We start from the raw sequence: 20,494 nt of genomic DNA, 5'->3' as shown, positions 1-20,494 counted from the left end.
TCCTCCACATCTACTCTTCTCCCATCTTTGCTCCATCCTCTTTACAGCAACATGTCCCTCTCCCCACCTCCTTGGTGGTGAAACAACAAATGGTTAAGAGTAGAGATTCTAGAGCTGAACTGCCTGGGTTTGAACCCACATCTGTAATTTGTTAGCTTTGTGACTCAATTTCCGCATCTGTAAAGTGGGAATGATGATAGTCGTCATCTCATAGGATTGTTGTGAGATTTAGATGAGTTAATACATGTAAAGTTCTTATATCAGTGCCTAACATATATGGGCTTTCCTGGTGCCTCAAATGGTTAAGAATCTGCCTGCAATGGGGGAGACCCAGGTTCGATCCCTGGGTCAGGAAGATCCCCTGGAGAAGGAAATTGCCATTTCCAGTATTCTTGCCTAGAGGATTCCATGGACAGAGGAGACTGGCAGGTTCCATAGGGTCTCAAAGAGTCAGACCCAACTGAGCGACTTAACACACAATACCTGTAAAACAAAATACATGCAAAATACATGTAAAACATCAGTGCCTAGCATATATGTTAGTGTTAGCTATTATTATATTCAGTTCCTCAGTTATATCTAGAACTCATCTTTGTCACCTGACTTTCTATGTATAACACCCATTTTGTGCCCAACACAAGGCTAAGTACTGTGGGCACCACAAAAGTATGACATTGTCTACAGAACATGACAATGATAGGTGAGAAGAAAGGGGATGTGCTTTAAAAGGGAGATAATATGCAGTTAAGCATTAAAAGAGATACAGATATCTGCTGTAGTTCACCAGAACCTGTAATCATTAGGGTGTGGAGGTCAGGGAAAGCTGCATGGATAAGTTAAAACTTCAGCTGGGACTAAAACACTGGCTGTGATTTGTTAGAGAAGAAACAGAGAGCATGGTCTAGGCAAATGTATGCCTGTGAGGATGATCAGGATTTCATAGATTAGTCTGGCTGTAAAAAGAAGTGGGTCGGTGGTGGTGGTTTAGTAGCTAAGTCATATCTGACTCTTTGTGACCTCATGGACTGTACCCCACCAGGCACTGCCACCAATGGGATTTCCCAGGCAAGAATTCTGGAATGGATTGCTGTTTCCTTCTCCAAGGGATCTTCCTGACCCAGGGATCAAACACACATCTGCATTGGCAAGTGAATTCCTTATCGCTGAGCCACCAGGGAAGCCCAAAAGATTGGGTTAGAGAACAATGAAAGCTATGATTATGAAAAACCTTGGCTATCCTAATGGAGGTTTGAAAGCAATGATGTAAGACATGCGGAGCCACTGAAAGTTTTCAAGCACGAAAGACAAATGATTAAAACAAGAGAATTATTAAGGCCAAACAGAATGGTCTAGCAAAATCTAGGGGTAAAGTGAGAAAGGGCTGAATTAGAGTGGTTGTGAGAGGAGTAGAAAGAAAATCATGAGAGCGTGACAAAGGCAAAACCAACTAGATGCAGTCATTGACTAGCACTGGGGGACTTGGGTATGTGGGAAAGAGAAAAATTGCATATGTTGATGGGGCTTCCCAGGTGGTGCTAGTGGTAAAGAACCCACCTGCCAAAGCAGGAGACATAAGAGACATGGGTTGATTCCCTGGGTTGGGAAGATCCCCTGGAGAAGGAAATGGCAACCCATTCCAATATTCTTGCCTGGAGAATTCCATGGAGAGAGGAGCCTGGCAGGTTACAGTCCATGGAGTTGCAAAGAGTTGGACACAATTGAAGCGACTTAGCATGCATGCACGATGGGGAGAATGATGGTGGTATAACAAGTGGAAATATAGCAGCTGGGAAGGAGAGCTGGTTTGAGGAAGATGAGTTCCGTTTTAAGCATTTAAGGTTTGATCCCTGGGTTGGGAAGATCACCCAGAAAAGGGAATGGCTACTCACTCCAGTATTCTTGCCTGGAGAATCTCATGAACAGAGGAGCCTGGCGGGTTTATAGTCCAGAAGGTCACAAAGAGATGGACTAAGCACACACATTGGGAAGGTGTGGGAATTAAAAATCTGTTTTTCTTCTGCATTAGAATATTCCCCATAAGGTGGCCATGGTTCTTTTACATATTTTCTTCATTCTTTTCCTGCCTATTCAAGGATATAACCTCTGTTTCTCCACAGAAATTTCCAAGGAAACTATATTTCTTACATTGATGAAAATATATGGAAGGCATACCGTTGGGCTGAGAAACTGTGAGTATATTCTCTCCAAATGTGAATACAAACTGCTAACTGTCTTATAAGAGTTTAGTATATATCCTTCCAGACTCTTTCGTATACATTTGAATACATATATATTTCCAGATAACCAAATAGGTTTGTTGTATGATTTTCTTATCTTTTTTACACAAATGAAAAATCCTGCAACTTGACTCTTTCATTTCATGATGTCTTAGATTACTTTCATTCCTAGTACATAGAGGGTTAACCCATTCATTTCAACTCCTGAATAATATTGCATAGTATAAATGTATCACAGTTTAATAATGCCCCTATGGAAGGATGTTTGTATGTCCAGTTTTCTTGTTGCATGCATTGCTGCAATGAATATCCTCATACAGGCACCTCTGTGAATCTGGTCAGGTATTTCTGTAGAATAGATATCTAGAAATGGGATTATTGGGGCAAAGACTATGTAGATATAAATTTTTCAGTTCAGTTCAGTCTCTCAGTCATGTCCGACTCTGTGACCCCATAAACCGCAGCACAGCAGGCCTCCCTGTCCATCACCAGCTCCCAAAATCATGTCCATTGAGTTGGTGATGCCATCTAACCATCTCATCCTCTGTCATCCCCTTCTCCTTCTGCCCTCAATCTTTCCCAACATCAGGGTCTTTTCAAATGAGTCAGCTCTTCTCATGAGGTGGCCAAAATATTGGAGTTTCAGCTTCAACATCAGTCCTTCCAATGAACACCCAGGACTGATCTCCTTTAGGATGGACTGGTTGGATCTCCTTGCAGTCCAAGGGACGCTCAAGAGTCTTCTCCAACACCACAGTTCAAAAGGATCAATTCTTCTGTGCTCAGCTTTCTTTATAGTCCAACTCTCACATCCATACATGACTACTGGAAAAACCATAGTCTTGACTAGACAGACCTTTGTTGGTAAAGTAATGTCTCTGCTTTTGAATATGCTGTCTAGGTTGGTCATAACTTTCCTTCCAGGGAGTAAGCGTCTTGTAATTTCATGGCTGCAATCACCATCTGCAGTGATTTTGGAGCCCAAAAAAATAGTCTGACACTGTTTCCACTGTTTCCCCATCTATTTCCCATGAAGTGATGGGACCAGATGCCATGATCTTAGTTATCTGAATGTTGAGCTTTAAGCCAACTTTTTCACTCTCCTCTTTCACTTTCATCAAGAGGCTCTTTAGTTCCTCTTCACTTTCTGCCATAAGAGTGATGTCATCTGCATATCTGAGGTTATTGATATTTCTCCCGGCAATCTTGATTCCACCTTGTGCTTCATCCATCCCAGCGTTTCTCATGATGTACTCTGCATATAAGTTAAATAAGCAGGGTGACAATATACAGCCTTGACGTACTCCTTTTCCTATTTGGAACCAGTCTGTTGTTCCATGTCCAGTTCTAACTGTTGCTTCCTGACCTGCATATAGGTTTCTCAAGAGGCAGGTCACATGGCCTGGTATGCCCATCTCTTTCAGAATTTTCCACAATTTATTGTGATCCACACAGTCAAAGGCTTTGGCATAGTCAATAAAGCAGAAATAGATGTTTTTCTGGAACTCTCTTGCTTTTTCCATGATCCAGCGGATGTTGGCAATTTGATCTCTGGTTCCTCTGCCTTTTCTAAAACCAGCTTGAACATCAGGAAGTTCACAGGTCACGTATTGCTGAAGCCTGGCTTGGAGAATTTTGAGCATTACTTTACTAGTGTGTGAGATGAGTGCAGTTGTGCGGTAGTTTGAGCATTCTTGGCATTGCCTTTCTTTGGGATTGGAATGAAAACTGACCTTTTCCAGTCCTGTGGCCACTGCTGAGTTTTCCAAATTTGCTGGCATATTGAGTGCAGCCCTTTCACAGCATCATCTTTCAGGATTTGAAATAGCTCCACTGGAATTCCATCACCTCCGCTAGCTTTGTTCGTAGTGATGCTTTCTAAGGCCTACTTGACTTCACATTCCAGGATGTCTGGCTCTAGGTCAGTGATCACATCATCGTGATTATCTTGGTCATGAAGATCTTTTTTGTACAGTTCTTCTGTGTATTCTTGCCACCTCTTCTTAATATCTTCTGCTTCTGTTAGGTCCCTACCATTTCTGTCCTTTATCGAGCCCATCTTTGCATGAAATGTTCCCTTGGTATCTCTAATTTTCTTGAAGAGATCTCTAGTCTTTCCCATTTTGTTGTTTTCCTCTATATCTTTGCGTTGATCGCTGAGGAAGGCTTTCTTATCTCTCCTTGCTATTCTTTGGAACTCTGCATTCAGATGCTTTTATCTTTCCTTTTCTCCTTTGCTTTTCGCTTCTCTTCTTTTCACAGCTATTTGTAAGGCCTCCCCAGACAGCCATTTTGCTTTTTTTGCATTTCTTTTCCATGAGGATGGTCTTGATCCCTGTCTCCTGTACAGTGTCACGAACTTCATTCCATAGTTCATCAGGCACTCTATCTATCAGATCTAGTCCCTTAAATCTATTTCTTACTTGCACTGTATAATCATAAGGGATTTGATTTAGGTCATACCTGAATGGTGTAGTGGTTTTCCCTACTTTCTTCAATTTAAGTCTGAATTTGGCAATGAGTTCATGATCTGAGCCACAGTCAGATCCTGGTCTTGTTTTTGTTGACTATATAGAGCTTCTCCATCTTTGGCTGCAAAGAATATAATCACTCTGATTTCGGTGTTGACCATCTGGTGATGTCCATGTATAGAGTCTTCCCTTGTGTTGTTGGAAGAGGGTGTTTGTTATGACCAGTGCATTTTCTTGGAAAAACTCTATTAGTCTTTGCCCTGCTTCATTCCGTATTCCAAGGCCAAATTTGCCTGTTACTCCAGGTGTTTCTTGACTTCTTACTTTTGCATTCCAGTCCCCTATAATGAAAAGGACATCTTTTTTGGGTGTTAGTTCTAAAAGGTCTTGTAGGTCTTCATAGAATCGTTCAACTTCAGCTTCTTCAGCGTTACTGGTTGGGGCATAGACTTGGATTACTGTGATATTGAATGATTTGCCTTGGAAACGAACAGAGATCATTCTGTCATTTTTGAGATCGCATCCAAGTACTGCATTTCAGACTCTTTTGTTGACCATGATGGCTACTCCATTTCTTCTGAGGGATTCCTGCCTGTAGTAGTAGATATAATGGTCATCTGAGTTAAATTCACCCATTCCAGTCCATTTCAGCTCGCTGATTCCTAGAATGTCGACATTCACTCTTGCCATCTCTTGTTTGACCACTTCCAATTTGCCTTGATTCATTGACCTGACATTCCAGGTTCCTACGCAATATTGCTCTTTACAGCATCGGACCTTGCTTCTATCACCAGTCACATCCACAGCTGGGTATTGTTTTTGCTTTGGCTCCATCCCTTCATTCTTTCTGTAGTTATTACTCCACTGATCTCCAGTAGCATATTGGGCACCTACTGACCTGGGGAGTTCCTCTTTCAGTATCCTATCATTTTGCCTTTTCATACTGTTCATGGGGTTCTCAAGGCAAGAATACTGAAGTGGTTTGCCATTCCCTTCTCCAGTGGACCACATTCTGTCAGATCTCTCCACCATGACCTGCCTGTCTTGGGTTGCCCCACGGGCATGGCTTAGTTTCATTGAGTTAGAAAAGGCTGTGGTCCTAGTGTGATTAGATTGACTAGTTTTCTGTGAGTATGGTTTCAGTGTGTCTGCCCTCTGATGCCCTCTTGCAACATCTACCATCTTACTTGGGTTTCTCTTACCTTGGGCGTGGGGTATCTCTTCACGGCTGCTCCAGCAAAGTGCAGCTGCTGCTCCTTCCCTTGCACCAGGGGTATCTCCTCACCGCCTTTCTTCCTGACCTTCAATGTGGGATAGCTCCTCTAGGCCCTCCTGCGCCCCGCGCAGCCACAGCTCCTTGGACGTGGGGTTGGTCCTCCCTGCCACCACCCCTGGCCTCGGGCATGGGGTAGCTCCTCCCTGCCGCCGCCCCTGGCTTCGGGTGTGGGTAGCTCCTCCCAGCCACCACCCCTGGCCTCGGATGTGGGGTAGCTCCTCTCGGCTGCCGCCCCTGACCTTGGACGCAGGGTAGCTCTTCTCGGCCATTCCTGTGCCGTCGCAGCCTGGCACTCTTGGCCGCTGCCCCTGATCTCGGATGTGGGGTAACTCCTCTTGGCCACCGCCCTTTGGGCATGGGGTCCTTCCGGCTTCTGCCCCTGCCCTCGGGCGTGGGGTTGCTCCTCCTGCCCACCGCCCCTGACCTCGGACACGGGGTAGCTCCTCTCGGCTGCCACCGCTGACCTCGGACGCAGGGTAGCTTTTCCCGACTGCTGTCCCTGACCTCAGACGCGGGGTAGCTCCTCCCGGCCACCGCCCCTGTCCTTGGGCGTGGGGTTGCTCCTCCCTGCCGCCATCCCTGACCTCGGGTGTGGGTAGCTCCTCCTGGCCGCCACCCCTGGCCTCGGGCGTGGGGGCATGGGGTAGCTCCTCCCGGCCGCCATCCCTGACCTCAGACGCGGGGTAGCTCCTCTTGGCTGCCGCCCCTGGCCTCGGGCATGGGGTTGCTCCTCCCGGCCACCACCCCTGGCCTCAGGTGTCGGGTAGCTCCTCTCAGCTGCCGCCCCTGACCTTGGACGCAGGGTAGCTCTTCTCGGCCATTCCTGTGCCGTCGCAGCCTGGCACTCTCGGCCGCTGCCCCTGACCTCGGACGTGGGGTAGCTCCTTTTGGCCGCCGCCCTTCAGGCATGTGGTCCTCCCGGCTTCTGCCCCTGACATCGGACGTGGGGTAGCTCCTCTCGGCTGCAGCCGCCCGCGCTTACTCTCATGAATGATGGTAAATGGATGATTTGTTTTAAATAAAAGTATCAGATAGTTGATAACCCATCACTTTTTGAATTCATTCAATAAATATTTTTTTGAGTGTCTTCTATGTGCCAGGAACTGTTTTACATGCTGGGAGACAGGCCCCAAAACAAAAAAGACCAAGTATTCCAGTTCTTAGGGGGGTTACAAATATATAAAAATAAGTAAGTATAGTAAATAAATAGATATAATTTTAAGTTTGATGAATACTTTGGAGAGAAAGAAAGCAAAGTCCAGTAAATCACTTCTAGAATGGCCTACTATTTGCATTATACGTACAGTTGAGTCAAAGAAACACTGAGCCCTCTCAGTTTTCTAGAAGTTGCAGAATGGAGAGAAGGATAATTGTCTATAAATATAGAATCAAGAATGAATGTGAAACTTAGAAGATTGTCTTAGATAAGAACCCTGGTCAGAAGTAAAATATGGATGTTTCTTAAACATTACTTCATGCCTGGTTTTGATATTTTCATGACGTGAGAAAGTTTTCGATCTGGCTTGATTCCCCATAGTTTTAAATTTCTTGCCTCAGAATGAATGTTTGTAGTTCTACAGATCAGTAGACTTTATTTCAGTTAGTTGCTTATTTGAAGCTCTTTTGGGGGGTACTTTTTGGCGACTGACACTCTCAGTCTAAACTTTACTTCTAGGTTGCATTTATTACTGTTATTTTTTAAAATTTTAATATCCTGCCATCCAAACAAGTCCACAAAAAGAAACCCCATTAATTTAAAATACATATTCTTGGTTACTCTCTGTCCTCCCACAATATTCAAACTCCAACTAGTCTGCTATGGGCATCAGCCAATCAAAGAAGACAGTGCAGTGAAGAGTTGATGATCAGCCCCATCTCTTCACTGTCCTGATTGAGTCCTTGTCAGTGTTCAGACTTATAACTAGTACATATGAGTTTCACTTCTGTCTCAACCTTTTTCATATATCATTATTTCCTGTGACTTTTGTACATCACCTATGGTGTACACAGTTTTTTTACACGATGCGGGGAGGTAGAGTTCTTTCCAACTTTCGAAGTTATGAAAAGGGTTACTATAAATGTCATTGGGCATATTGATTTGAGCTTCCCAGGTGGAGCTAGTAGTAAAGAACCTGCCTACCAATGCAGGAGACATAAGAGATGCAGGTTTGATCCCTGGATTAGGAAGATCCCCTGGAGGAGGAAATGGCAACTTACTCCAGTATTCTTGCCTGGGAAATCCCATGGATAGAGGAACCTGGCAGGCTACAGTAAGTGGAGTTGCTTCTGTCTTGAACTTTTTCATATATCATTGTTTCCTGTGACTTTTGTATATCACCTATGGTTTTGTTATGTGATGTGGGGAGGTAGAGTTCTTTCCAACTTTTGAAGTTATGGAAAGGGTTACTATAAACGTCGTTGGACATACTGATTTGTTTTTTCTTTTCGAATCATTTCCATGGAAATATGAAACCACTACGTAACCGAGGTGAGGAAAGAGTCAGTCTTAGCACCATCTGTTGACCATTCCCCCTTCACCTGTCCATCACTGCTGTTCTTTCTAACATGGTGAATTTCAAATTGAGGTCAGGATCTTTGAAGCATTTTCAGGACTCCGAGAGTTCTTTGTGGAAATTCTGTGGGAATAAAGTCTTCTGTGTTTTTGTTTTAGTGATCCTTTGTATATGCCTTTGAAAATGTATATGCCTGTATTCTATATAATATGAAGCATCTTATAACTGAGTTACAGAGTTTCCAGGTAGTAATACTTTAATTCTCATAAGCTATGAGTAAAGAATTAATTTATGAGATGGAATCAAGCTATGAGGTGGAATTAATATAAATATGTGACCAAGATACACTGTGAGTGAAAAACAATGTTTTAAATGCAGAAATCAGTGAAAATATTCACAAGGCAACATAGCGTGTGCTCAGATCCCCAAGACTCCTGAAGAATGTACCACTGTTAATATTGCAAGGAAGGGGATTCTTGCAGGCAAGAGAAACTGACCTCTGATATCTTTATAGAGTTTCTTCTGTACTAAAGTCAGAGAGAAAGCTGTGATTGGAAAGGTCTGCCCGGGGACTCCTCAGATGCTGACAGGATTCTTTTCTGACATGAGTGGTATCACACAGGGATTTGTTTCATAATTATTAAACTGAACAATTGTATATATTTTATGCATATTTTTAAATACGCAAATAATTTTCAAAAAAGTTTTACTAGAGGGAAAAAATCAAATGGCTTCATTTGCAGCCCTGATACAGTTCTGTGTGGAACTTCCCAATAAGGTTTGGGAAAAGAGAAGAGGGAAGGATACCTCTGCAATGTTGGTGCTGCCCAGAGTTGGATTCTAAGAGAAATCCTGTGATCTAGGGAGTGGGCATTAACTGAATGATCTGTATGATTTGGTGGGAAGAGTGGATGGAGTGTGTGTGTATGTGTGTGTGTGTGTGATGGAGAGAGATGGACACAGCAAAGAATGTGAGGAGAAAGGTTTAAATGAAAACAGAGCAGAAGTTGCCACCCCTAAATTAAATAAAAATTAGGGTGTTTAGATGGCACCATTACTTAGCTTCCTCCGCTTACAGGAGTACTATGTAGTAAATGGTTATAGTTATTCTGCATTTTGATTGAGAACCTTTTCATTTTTCAGAATTCTCAGTGAAAATTCGTTGACTGAATTACACAAGGACTCATTTGAAGGCTTGCTATCCCTCCAATATTTGTAAGTTAATTAGTAAATCATATTTATTTATGAGATCTTCTCTATAAAATAACTATGGGATTCAAATTAGATAATCTCTTCAATTTCTTTCACCCATACAATTCTACAATTTTGTAAGTCTGTGTAGGGCCCAAGCCCACCTCTACCATTAAATACCTCCTAATCATTTTTTAACTTAATTATTTAGACAAGATATAGATAGGAAAATACCCTTTAGTTGTAGAGGAAAAGTGGTAATGGGATCTGAGCAATTATAGACTCCCATGTCTATAACATTATATATAAATGTTCATATACTGTCTGCTTATATTTTGTTCATGACTCAAATCTGACCCATGGTCCATTTTTATACAGCCCATAAGTTTAAAATGATTTTTAAAGGGTTGTAAATGAAAAAAAAGAGAGAAATAAAGAAATATATGTGACAGAGACTGTGTGGCCTGCAAAGCCTAAGATATTTACTCCCTGGCCTTTTTGGAAAAGGTTTGAAAAATTTGTTTTAGGAAAATGAGAGAAATTAAAGTTAACTTCAAATTGTCACCCACGGGAAAGAAAATATAGAGCACTTACATTAGTGTGAATGCCATTAACTCATAATTTTGATAATTTAATCTAAGCTAAAACTGGATCAGTTCAGTTCAGTCGCTCAGTCGTGTCCGACTCTTTGCGGACACGAAAGAGTCCCCATGAATCGCAGCACACCAGGCCTCCCTGTCCATCACCGATTCCCAGAGTTCACTCAGACTCACATCCATTGAGTCGGTGATGCCATCCAGCCATCTCATCCTCTGGCATCCCCTTCTCCTCCTGCCCCCAATCCCTCTCAGCATCAGAGTCTTTTCCAGTGAGTCAACTCTTCGCATCAGGTGGCCAAAGTACTGGAGTTTCAGCTTTAGCATCATTCCTTCCCACGAACACCCAGGACTGATCTCCTTTAGAATGGACTGGTTGGATCTCCTTGCAGTCCAAGGGACTCTCAAGAGTCTTCTCCAACACCACAGTTCAAAAGCATCAATTCTTTGGCACTCAGCTTTCTTTAGAGTCCAACTCTCACATCCATACATGACCACTGGAAAAACATAGCCTTGACTAAATGGACCTTTGCTGGCAAAGTAATGTCTTTGCTTTTGAATATGCTATCTAAGCTGGTCAAAACTTTCCTTCCAAGGAGTAAGCGTCTTGTAATTTCATGGCTGCAATCACCATCTGCAGTGATTTTGGAGCCCCCCAAAATAAAATCGGACACTGTTTCCCCATCTATTTCCCATGAAGTGATGGGACCAGATGCCATGATCTTCATTTTCTGAATGTTGAGCTTTAAGCCAACTTTTTCACTCTCCTCTTTCAATTTCATCAAGAGGCTTTTGAGTTCTTCTTCACTTTGTGCCATAAAGGTGGTGTCATCTGCATATCTGAGGTTATTGATATTTCTCCTGGAAATCTTGATTCCAGTTTGTGCTTCTTCCAGCCCAGCGTTCCTCATGATGTACTCTGCATATAAGTTAAATAAGCAGGGTGACAATATACAGCCTTGACGTACTCCTTTTCCTATTTGGAACCAGTCTGTTGTTCCATGTCCAGTTCTAACTGTTGCTTCCTGACCTGCATATAGGTTTCTCAAGAGGCAGGTCACGTGGCCTGGTATGCCCATCTCTTTCAGAATTTTCCACAATTTATTGTGATCCACACAGTCAAAGGCTTTGGCATAGTCAATAAAGCAGAAATAGATGTTTTTCTGGAACTCTCTTGCTTTTTCCATGATCCAGCGGATGTTGGCAATTTGATCTCTGGTTCCTCTGCCTTTTCTAAAACCAGCTTGAACATCTGGAAGTTCGTGGTTCACGTATTGCTGAAGCTGGCTTGGAGAATTTTGAGCATTACTTTACTAGCATGTGAGGTGAGTGCAATTGTGTGGTAGTTTGAACATTCTTGGCATTGCCTTTCTTTGGGATTGGAATGAAAACTGACCTTTTCCAGTCCTGTGGCCACTGCTGAGTTTTCCAAATTTGCTGGCATATTGAGTGCAGCCCTTTCACAGCATCATCTTTCAGGATTTGAAATAGCTCCACTGGAATTCCATCACCTCCGCTAGCTTTGTTCATAGTGATGCTTTCTAAGGCCCACTTGACTTCACATTCCAGGATGTCTGGCTCTAGTCAGTGATCACACCATTGTGATTATCTTGGTCGTGAAGATCTTTTTTGTACAGTTCTTCTGTGTATTCTTGCCACTTCTTCTTAATATCTTCTGCTTCTGTTAGGTCCATACCATTTCTGTCCTTTATTGAGCCCATCTTTGCATGAAATGTTCCCTTGGTATCTCTAATTTTCTTGAAGAGATCTCTAGTCTTTCTCATTCTGTTGTTTTCCTCTATTGCTTTGCATTGATCGCTGAGGAAGGCTTTCTTATCTCTCCTTGCTATTCTTTGGAACTCTGCATTCAGATGCTTTTATCTTTCCTTTTCTCCTTTGCTTTTCGCTTCTCTTCTTTTCACAGCTATTTGTAAGGCCTCCCCAGACAGCCATTTTGCTTTTTTGCATTTCTTTTCCATGGGGATGGTCTTGATCCCTGTCTCCTGTACAATGTCACGAACCTCCATCCATAGTTTATCAGATGCTATTGAAGCAATGCTGTTCAAACGGAACCTTGAGAAAAACTCAGTGAATTAGGCCCTTCATTACTTCTATGAAATACTTTATAAGCTGATTATTTTATGTTAGCATCCATATGCTCATTCTTTTTTAAAAATGCCAATCAATAAAAAAGCTAAAAAGCAATATGCCAAGATTGGGGGCAAGAGGAGAAGGGGACGACAGAGGATGAGATGGCTGGATGGCATCACTGACTCGCTGGACGTGAGTTTGAGTGAACTCCGGGAGTTGGTGATGGACAGGGAGGCCTGGCGTGCTGCGATTCATGGGGTCACAAAGAGTCGGACATGACTGAGCGACTGATCTGATCTGACCTGATCTGAAGCCTAGTGTTGGAAACACAAAGGTGGTTAAGCTAGGATTCCTTCTAGCAATTCATGATCTCACAGAGAAAATAAACATAGAAACTTAAACCATAATGACAAAGTGCAGTAGAGGCACAGAAGAGGGAACCGTGAAGGAATAAAGCTACATTTCTTTTAAAACAGTCATTTTCTTCTTATTCACTCCCTACTTGTTGATTTTATAAATATTTGAGTTTGCTTTATGTCCATGTGTTGGCTGCAAACATGATAGACAATGTGCATAAACAGGATCTAACCCATACATTCAAGGAGTTTTATGCTGAGAGAAAATGGGATGCAAAAATAGCTTTCTTTTTTTTTTAAAAAGAAATGAATAAGGGTAATGAGAGCTGTAAGTTGGTGTTGGAGCATAGAAGAGGGAAAAAAGACTTCTAACTGGATCAGGGAAGATGTTGCTAAAGCAATGCTGTTCAAACGGAACCTTGAAGGGCCATTGGTATCATCATCAGATAGACATCTTGGGAAGAGTAAGCTTGCAAAAGAAAATTGGGAGAAAGAAAAAACACAGGAAAAACACTTTGAGTACCCATAGAGTTCCAGTGGGGAGAGTAGGAGATGAGAGCCAGGTTATCAAGGGCACTGGGGCCAAGCCCAGAATATCATGCCAAGCGACCGTGTTACCACAGCAGTGCTCTAGGACAGACTTGAGCCTGCAGCAGAATTAGTCACTTGGAGGGCTTGTTGAAACACAAGCTCCACCTCTGTAGTTAATGATTCAATCAGTCCAGAATAGGGCTGAGTATTTGTAGCTTCAGTAAGTTCACAAATGGTGCTGGTATTTAAGGACTACTTCTGGAAATTGGCTCAGATGGTAAAGAATCCGCCTGCAATGTGGGAGACCTTGGTTCAGTCCCTGGGTTGGGAAGAGCCCCTGGAGAAGGGAACGGCTACCCACTCCAGTATTCTGGCCTAGAGAATGCCATGGCCCAAGGAGCCTGACAGGCTACAGTCCATGGGTTCGAAAAGAGTCGGACACAACTGAGCGACTTTCACTTTCTAAAGAGTTAAACTAATGATCATGTAGAGGCTGGCTTAGGAATGGAGAGAGCAGAGATAGAAACACCAGTCAGAAGACAGTTATACCCATCCAGGTGAAATGAGACACAAGGTGATATCAATGGAAACAGGATAGTCAGCTATAGTCAAGAGTGGGTATTTTCAAATAAAAATCAATATGATAGAAAGTGTAATACTGAATTAGGTAAAGTTATATATCAGTGAGGGGAGTAACTTCCTTTCAGGTTGTATGAAAATATATCTTTTATTTCTGCTAGTACTGAATTGGCCTAGAAAAACAGAACTAAATTGGGAGGTGTGTAAATATAAGAAAATTCCTTTTAATGTTAGAAACTGTAATTGGAGAATAAAAACTTTGAGCTCACAATCTAGAATTTGAAGAGACTACGAAAGGTGGGAATCTAATCAATTCTGCTGTCAGGAAAGATTACCTCCAAAGTCTATCAAGATCCATAGTTGTAGCTCAAAGGGTAGAGAATCTGCCTGCAAGGTGGGAGACCAAGGTTAGATCCCTGGGTTGGGAAGATCCTCTGGAGAAGGGAATGGCAATCCACTCCAGTATTCTTGCCTGGAGAATTCCATGGACAGAGAGGCCTGGCAGGCTACAGTCCATGGGGTCGCAAAGAGTTGGACATGACTGAGCGACTAACAGTCCATAGTGATACCTGCCTTCCAGGTGATTATGATATAAACTTTAAAAAAGTTCTATAGTTATATATTTTATTTATAGATATTTCTTGAGAGAGGTGAAGGCAGGGTTAGGGACGCTGGAAGGTTCAAATAACAATTCCTAAGGTTTGGAGTTTAGACCAAAGCTATGTATTTGTTACTATCATTCTAACCTCTACTAGTTATTCCTATTAAATAGATATCTAATAGCTAATTGAGGCAATATTTTCCTTTTACTTTTCCTAGAGATTTATCCTGCAATAAAATACAGTCTATTGAAAGACGTTCATTTGAACCACTTCCTTTTTTGCAGTTTATGTAAGTTACAAATATAACTTCATTATATTTGGAATTTTAGAAAACTTAATTTTTATCAAATTAATTTGTTACTCATTTTGAAATATTATTAATATTATATAACAAGTATTTTTTGTCTCTGGCAAATATGAGTGTGAGAATTATTACACAATTCAGAGTGTATCGTTATAGAACAGTGGTTCCCAACCAGGGTGATTTTGCATGAAGTGACATTTGGCAGTCTGGAGACGTTTTTGGTTGTTAGAACTGTATGTGCTACTGACATCTAGTGGACAGAGGCCAGAGATGCAGCTGAACATTCAACAGTGTACAGGAGAGCCCCAGCACAAGATAGAATTATCCAGTCTCAAATGTCAATAGTGCTGCTTTTCTAGAGAAATAAATATCACCCAACACAAGCATTTATTGAGCATTTACTAAATGCACCACATATATAATCATTAAAATGTAAATCATATTATCTTCCACATTGAGATTTCTTTGGTGTATGGAGGGAGTACTGATGTTATTTTCATCATATATAAATTAGATTTACTGTCAAAGGATAAGTGTTTTGAAAGAATATATATTTTTCTTCTTCTTTTGCTTGTGTCTTTTTTTGTAGAAATCTTGGTTGCAATTTACTCACAGAACTGAGCTTTGGAACATTTCAGGCCTGGCATGGAATGCAGTTTTTACACAAGTTGTAAGTGAAATAGAAGTTGAATACATGTATAAAACTATGTGTAAAAACATCATACAGTTATTGGTTACCTGGGTGTAAGCCTAATATGAATCCTGAAAAGTATGTCCTGAGATCCTTTTTTTTTTTTCTCTCAAATGAGGAAACTAAGGTACAAAGAGGTCAAGAGACTTGTCTAACTCCTATGTATGAAACGGTCTGGTTTCCATAGTACCGATCTTTTGCACAGGCAATAAAAGGCACCAAGCAAAAACATTCAAATTAGCACTGTCATGGAATCCCACTGATGCTGCTCCAATATGGGAAGGGTCCATGAAGTTCCATTTTTGAATTTCTTTGATTCCTGCTCGTGTGCAAAGTTCCTAACTGCTTAAAATCTATGCAATGCAAAGCTGCAAAGATCTCAGTTTAGCACACATTTCTTCATGGAACAAAAGGTGTGGATGCTTCCTCAACCATTAGCTTCTTTTAAATGGCAAAGGAAAAGGAATTCCTGAACATCCACCACAGGGCTCTCCCCCATCACCCAGATCCTTGTTTTCCAAAAAGTATGCCTCTGAAGTGAATTATCTGTGGCCAGTAGGAACCTTTCAGTTATGGAAAAAGATGATGTTTTTGTTCAGCTGTAGTGTGAAAAATATAAAGAAAATACATTGCTGTAGCCTAATTCTACAGACTTTTCCTTTATACTTGTCAATAACAAGTGTGGGTTTTACACCCCTTCTGCTCAAAAATTCTGTGATTTCTCTGTGACACAAGCAAATCATAGTACATTTCATGACCAGAAGGGGATTTTCAAGTCAAGGTAAAGAGCTTTGTCTATGCCTGGCTTTGGTAAAGACTCTCTTACTGTCTTGTGGCTCAGAAATCCAGTTTCACACAGTTCCTTTCTAGTTAATGAAGGTATTGACGATGTGTCCAGAGCTACAGATTCCTGTCTTGGGTGGCCTCCCCCCCATATCTGCCCCTCATGAGTTTCCTGATGCCTACTTTGGGGAAAGAGCACCCAGGGTCAGTTTTTCTTTGGCCAGAGAGCCAGAGAGCAGGCTCCTAAGGTCCCTCCACCAGGAGGTTTCAGTAGCATCAATACACTGTCTTAAACTCACCACCTTTTCTAAACATTTTATAATGCCAAGAGTCCCTAATAAGAATCAGAGTTTCACTGTGGTTATGCAGGCAACAGGAAAATAAATTGTGGAATCACAGTTGACAAAAATTAATGAATTCATTCAAAAACATTCACAGAGTGCCATGCCCACTGTGTGTCAACACTGCTCTAAGTGCTGTGTTGGGGACACAAAGAAGAATAGGACAAGGACTTTGTCCCCAAGAAGCTTTCACACTGGAAAGAGGAAGATGGATGTTGATGGGAAAATACATGAGAGCCATGCTAGCGTCTATGCAGCTGGGTAACAAGGTGGCAAGGGCAACAAAGTAGAAAGTGGGGGATGGGTCAGAAAAGATTCTTAAGGGAAGAGACACCAACCTTTTGAACTTCTGTGTTTATCATAAATGACAGGAAAAGGTAATGAAAGAATGTGAGCTGTCTGGTGTTGGAAATAAATTAATACTATACTCCTAAAACTCATTCAAAGTTTTACCATCGAAAGATTGTCACAATATAGTAAGTGTGAGTTGGGGGTAGGGCTCTTTGTTTTAGGCCAAGTCTTTCTACTAGACAAAGCTAATTTGGTTCAGGCAACATTTGCCATGGTGAGATATAAACTTTATTGCATCTCTTTCCAAAGGCAAGATGCCAGGAGAAGATGCTACCCCTCGAGTTAAGTCATTTTATTACCTATAATGACTAGGGTGTTTATAAGTTGAAATATTTTCCCTTGCATTAAGTAAGTTTGGTAAAGGGCCCCAGTTGAGGTGGATTTATGATGAATGAAATGAAGCTTAAGCTGCAGGGCTCCTTACTTGCATAAGTCCCTTCCAAAGTCTTGGGAGTGGTCCTAGAAATTTTTGTATTCTTATCTTTTTGTGCTTTTATTAAAATTTCCCAAAGTAGATACGGTTCAGGCCCTACAAAAACTTGATTCTTCACTGGCTTTCAGGTAATTATAACCGTAGGTTTCTTAAATGAAGCCTGTATGTTATTGACAAACACCAGATAACCAGGTTAGCAGTGTGGTAGTCTATTCTGAATCTGAAATTCACCTCAAAGTTGAACCAAGGGCTTTTTAATTAAGTACAACTTTGTGAATGGCAGTAATAATCGTATCTCTTTCAGATGAAATCAGGAATGAAATGTATTATGGAAAACCAGCAGTGGTTGATAATCCTAAATGTTAAGTATACTTTTTTTTTCTGACTTTAAAGTGCTTCTCCTTCATTCACCTACACAGGTCCAGACTGATGGCTTTTTTTTTTTTTTTTAATTCTTTTAGTCACTTCATTGTTTTTAACAATACAAGCTCCATGATTTTAGAAACTGAAGGACTGTCCAATGTAGAAAGGCTATCTAATTATCCAGACAGAGCATGTTCACATGCTGGCTTGTCTGTGGTACATCAATATTGTACCAAGAACATAAGCGTTATGAGAGAATTAGAGGAAAACCAAAGCCTTATCCCTATTGAATTATTTACCCCACTGTTGAGAATATTGATGAGAGGGATGTGGTCATACCATGAAGGCAAATTGAGCTGTGGTCACCAAGCCTCCCAGTCAGCTGGCCTTGGTTTTCTTTAGATAGCTGTGTACACACAAAAGTTAGCACACTGGAGGGTGTTGTCATCACTTTTTGGTATGTACTGGAATCCTGGCAGCTTCTCAGATTCAGAAAGGCATCAACATTAAAAATGAAAAAGAACTCACTTGGGTCTGTCCTCTGGGATGATTTAGGGTGGCTTTTTTTTTTTTTTGTAATAGTTCAAAAATTTGAGATTGTCACACCTAGCAACTACTCTATTTTTCTTCTCCCAACTGCATCTTATTCTTACCACCTATATTACAACATTTCTTCTGTCTGTCGAAAGCATTGTAATTCTTCCTCTGCCTTATAACATTTCTTTAATACCTACCTCTCTTAGATACTTATTATGTTCCAGGCACTATACTTACTATACAAGTAAGATAGTGTGCCTAAAGCTTTTACCATAGTGCTTGATACATGGTAAATACTAAATACATATTTCCTCACACTTTTATTCTCCCAACAACTCTTATTATCCCCATTTTGGGGATGAGGAAATTGAAACTCAGAGACATTGGATAACTTGCCTAGATTCACACTGTTAATAAGAGGCAAAACTGCTTATGAGCTTTGCAAGTAATTTTCTATGGAGCTCTTCATTTCCTTGTAGTAAGAACTAAATGATGACAATTTGGCTCTTTGTACCTTGTATCTTGAAGTTGGCTTCTAACTTGAATAGCGCCTTTAGAGCAGAGAGCTCTGGTTTCCCTGTGATAATTCCACACTTCTAGAGCTCTTGGCCAGGCCACCTCTGGGCATCCCCAGGGTTTCTGGCCAGTGCAAATATGACATCATCACTTCTGAGCACCTACTCTGTGCCCAGTCTATGCTGGGTGCTTTGCATATGCTCTTTCACTTAATCCTCAAGCTGCCTTACGAGGCAAATGGTACTAAGACAGAGATGTTCATTATTCAAGTCACTGTACCAGAAAGTGACAATCAGAATTCAAACTCAGGTCTGCCCGATTCCCTTGTTTCTTTCTCTGTTCCTCACTGCCAGGGACTTTTCTTCAAGGCTATTCTCAGAACTTGGATGGAAAGACAGATTCACCACTTCAAATTATTTAGGCTGCCCCCAGCCCACCCGAAGAAAGGGTTTATGTGGTGCAGCTGGAGGTCTTGTATTGAGGAGGTTCACGTGGGGTATCATGTTCTCATGGCTCATGGACCTATGTAGATGAATAAGGGAAAGGGGGTCAGCCCATCCCCAAGTACTTCAAATATATTGGAACAGGGCCCAGGTCACTCTGCTCATTTCTCTGACTGCCTTCCTCCAAGGAACCAGTTTGTCCTGCCTGCCTTGGGATTCTAGCATAGACAGTTGTGGAGTTTGTCCTATTTGAAATCTGTTTTCACTGCCTGCGTTGGACATTTTTTCAGCTAAAGCTGTTAGGATTTCAGTACACTCAGGACAGTGATGACAAGCTTCAGTCCTCAATTCTCCTGTCTCCTCAGTTAATAGAAAGGAAACATAGCCCATCTGTCTGGACCTGTATAGAAGAATTTGGAGAAAAAAATAATAGGTAGGAAATGTTCCCTATTTTGTGTTCTGCAGCAGAAGGCTGATGCGAAAACATCTGAACTTTATTCTTCAAGTAAGATATATTTTTCAAAACCATTTAGGACAGCATTCCTTAAACTTTGACTCTGAGATGGTCTTTGAGGCTAATAAAAACTGTTGCCTAGGGGAATCTGGGTAAAAATATACACATATTCCTTGATCTGTTTGTTTTGATAACATTTTATAAGTTTGAAATTATTCAAATAAAACTTTTAAAAAAGTTGCCCCCAAAAAAACTGTTCCCATGTTTTGTTCCATAAAGATAAGCTCATGAATCAAAAAGGTCATGGACTAGAAGTTGGCATACCTTTTATGTGTAAAAAGAGAGAATCAGGCCAAAATGGAAATGATCTGTAGTACAGTGTCCATTGTGAATCTAAAATCATTTGTCCTTTGGTTTGTGGGAAAGCAGGTGCGGTAGGAGCCCCCACATTGAGTTGTTGACTCATTCTCACTCATTCTCCCCTTTGCCCAGACACAAGCTTAGTGAATAAAAGGCTGCATTAAAGGCAGGAGAAAAAAAACAGGGTAACTTAGAGTGGCCGCACACTTTTATTTCACTAGGGATGAACACAAGGATGTTAATCTCAGAGAAGGGCTGCTTGGTTAAGAAAAAACAGTGAGCCCATGGAACCAAGACCATGGGCAAGCTATTAAGAAAAAGTGAAGGGTTGGAGAATTGAGAGAATTCTGGAGAAGGATAACAAACTTTGCCAAACTGTTTTGGCTACCTATTGCTTTATAACATTCTATTTATATACAGGCATTCGTGATGACTAGGGAAAAGTGCACAGGAGAAGATGCAAAAGGGAAGGAAT

The 20,494-nt window shown here is 41.4% G+C and overlaps 1 protein-coding gene across 1 annotated transcript in view; it reads left to right on the top strand.

The window, feature by feature from the left end:
• The window catches only part of LOC133232584 (leucine-rich repeat-containing protein 37A-like), a 50,044-nt gene that overhangs the window by 5,180 nt on the left and 24,370 nt on the right, over positions 1 to 20,494 (top strand). The window contains exons 2-5 of the mRNA XM_061392183.1: positions 2,118 to 2,189; positions 9,641 to 9,712; positions 14,661 to 14,732; positions 15,337 to 15,417. Of these exons, the coding sequence (XP_061248167.1) occupies positions 2,118 to 2,189; positions 9,641 to 9,712; positions 14,661 to 14,732; positions 15,337 to 15,417 (297 nt within the window). The remainder of the gene's footprint in view (positions 1 to 2,117; positions 2,190 to 9,640; positions 9,713 to 14,660; positions 14,733 to 15,336; positions 15,418 to 20,494) is intronic.

Source organism: Bos javanicus, chromosome 19 (genome assembly GCF_032452875.1).
Source record: "Bos javanicus breed banteng chromosome 19, ARS-OSU_banteng_1.0, whole genome shotgun sequence".
NCBI classification, from domain to species: domain Eukaryota; kingdom Metazoa; phylum Chordata; class Mammalia; order Artiodactyla; family Bovidae; genus Bos; species Bos javanicus.
This window is presented reverse-complemented; position numbering and strand designations above follow the sequence as displayed.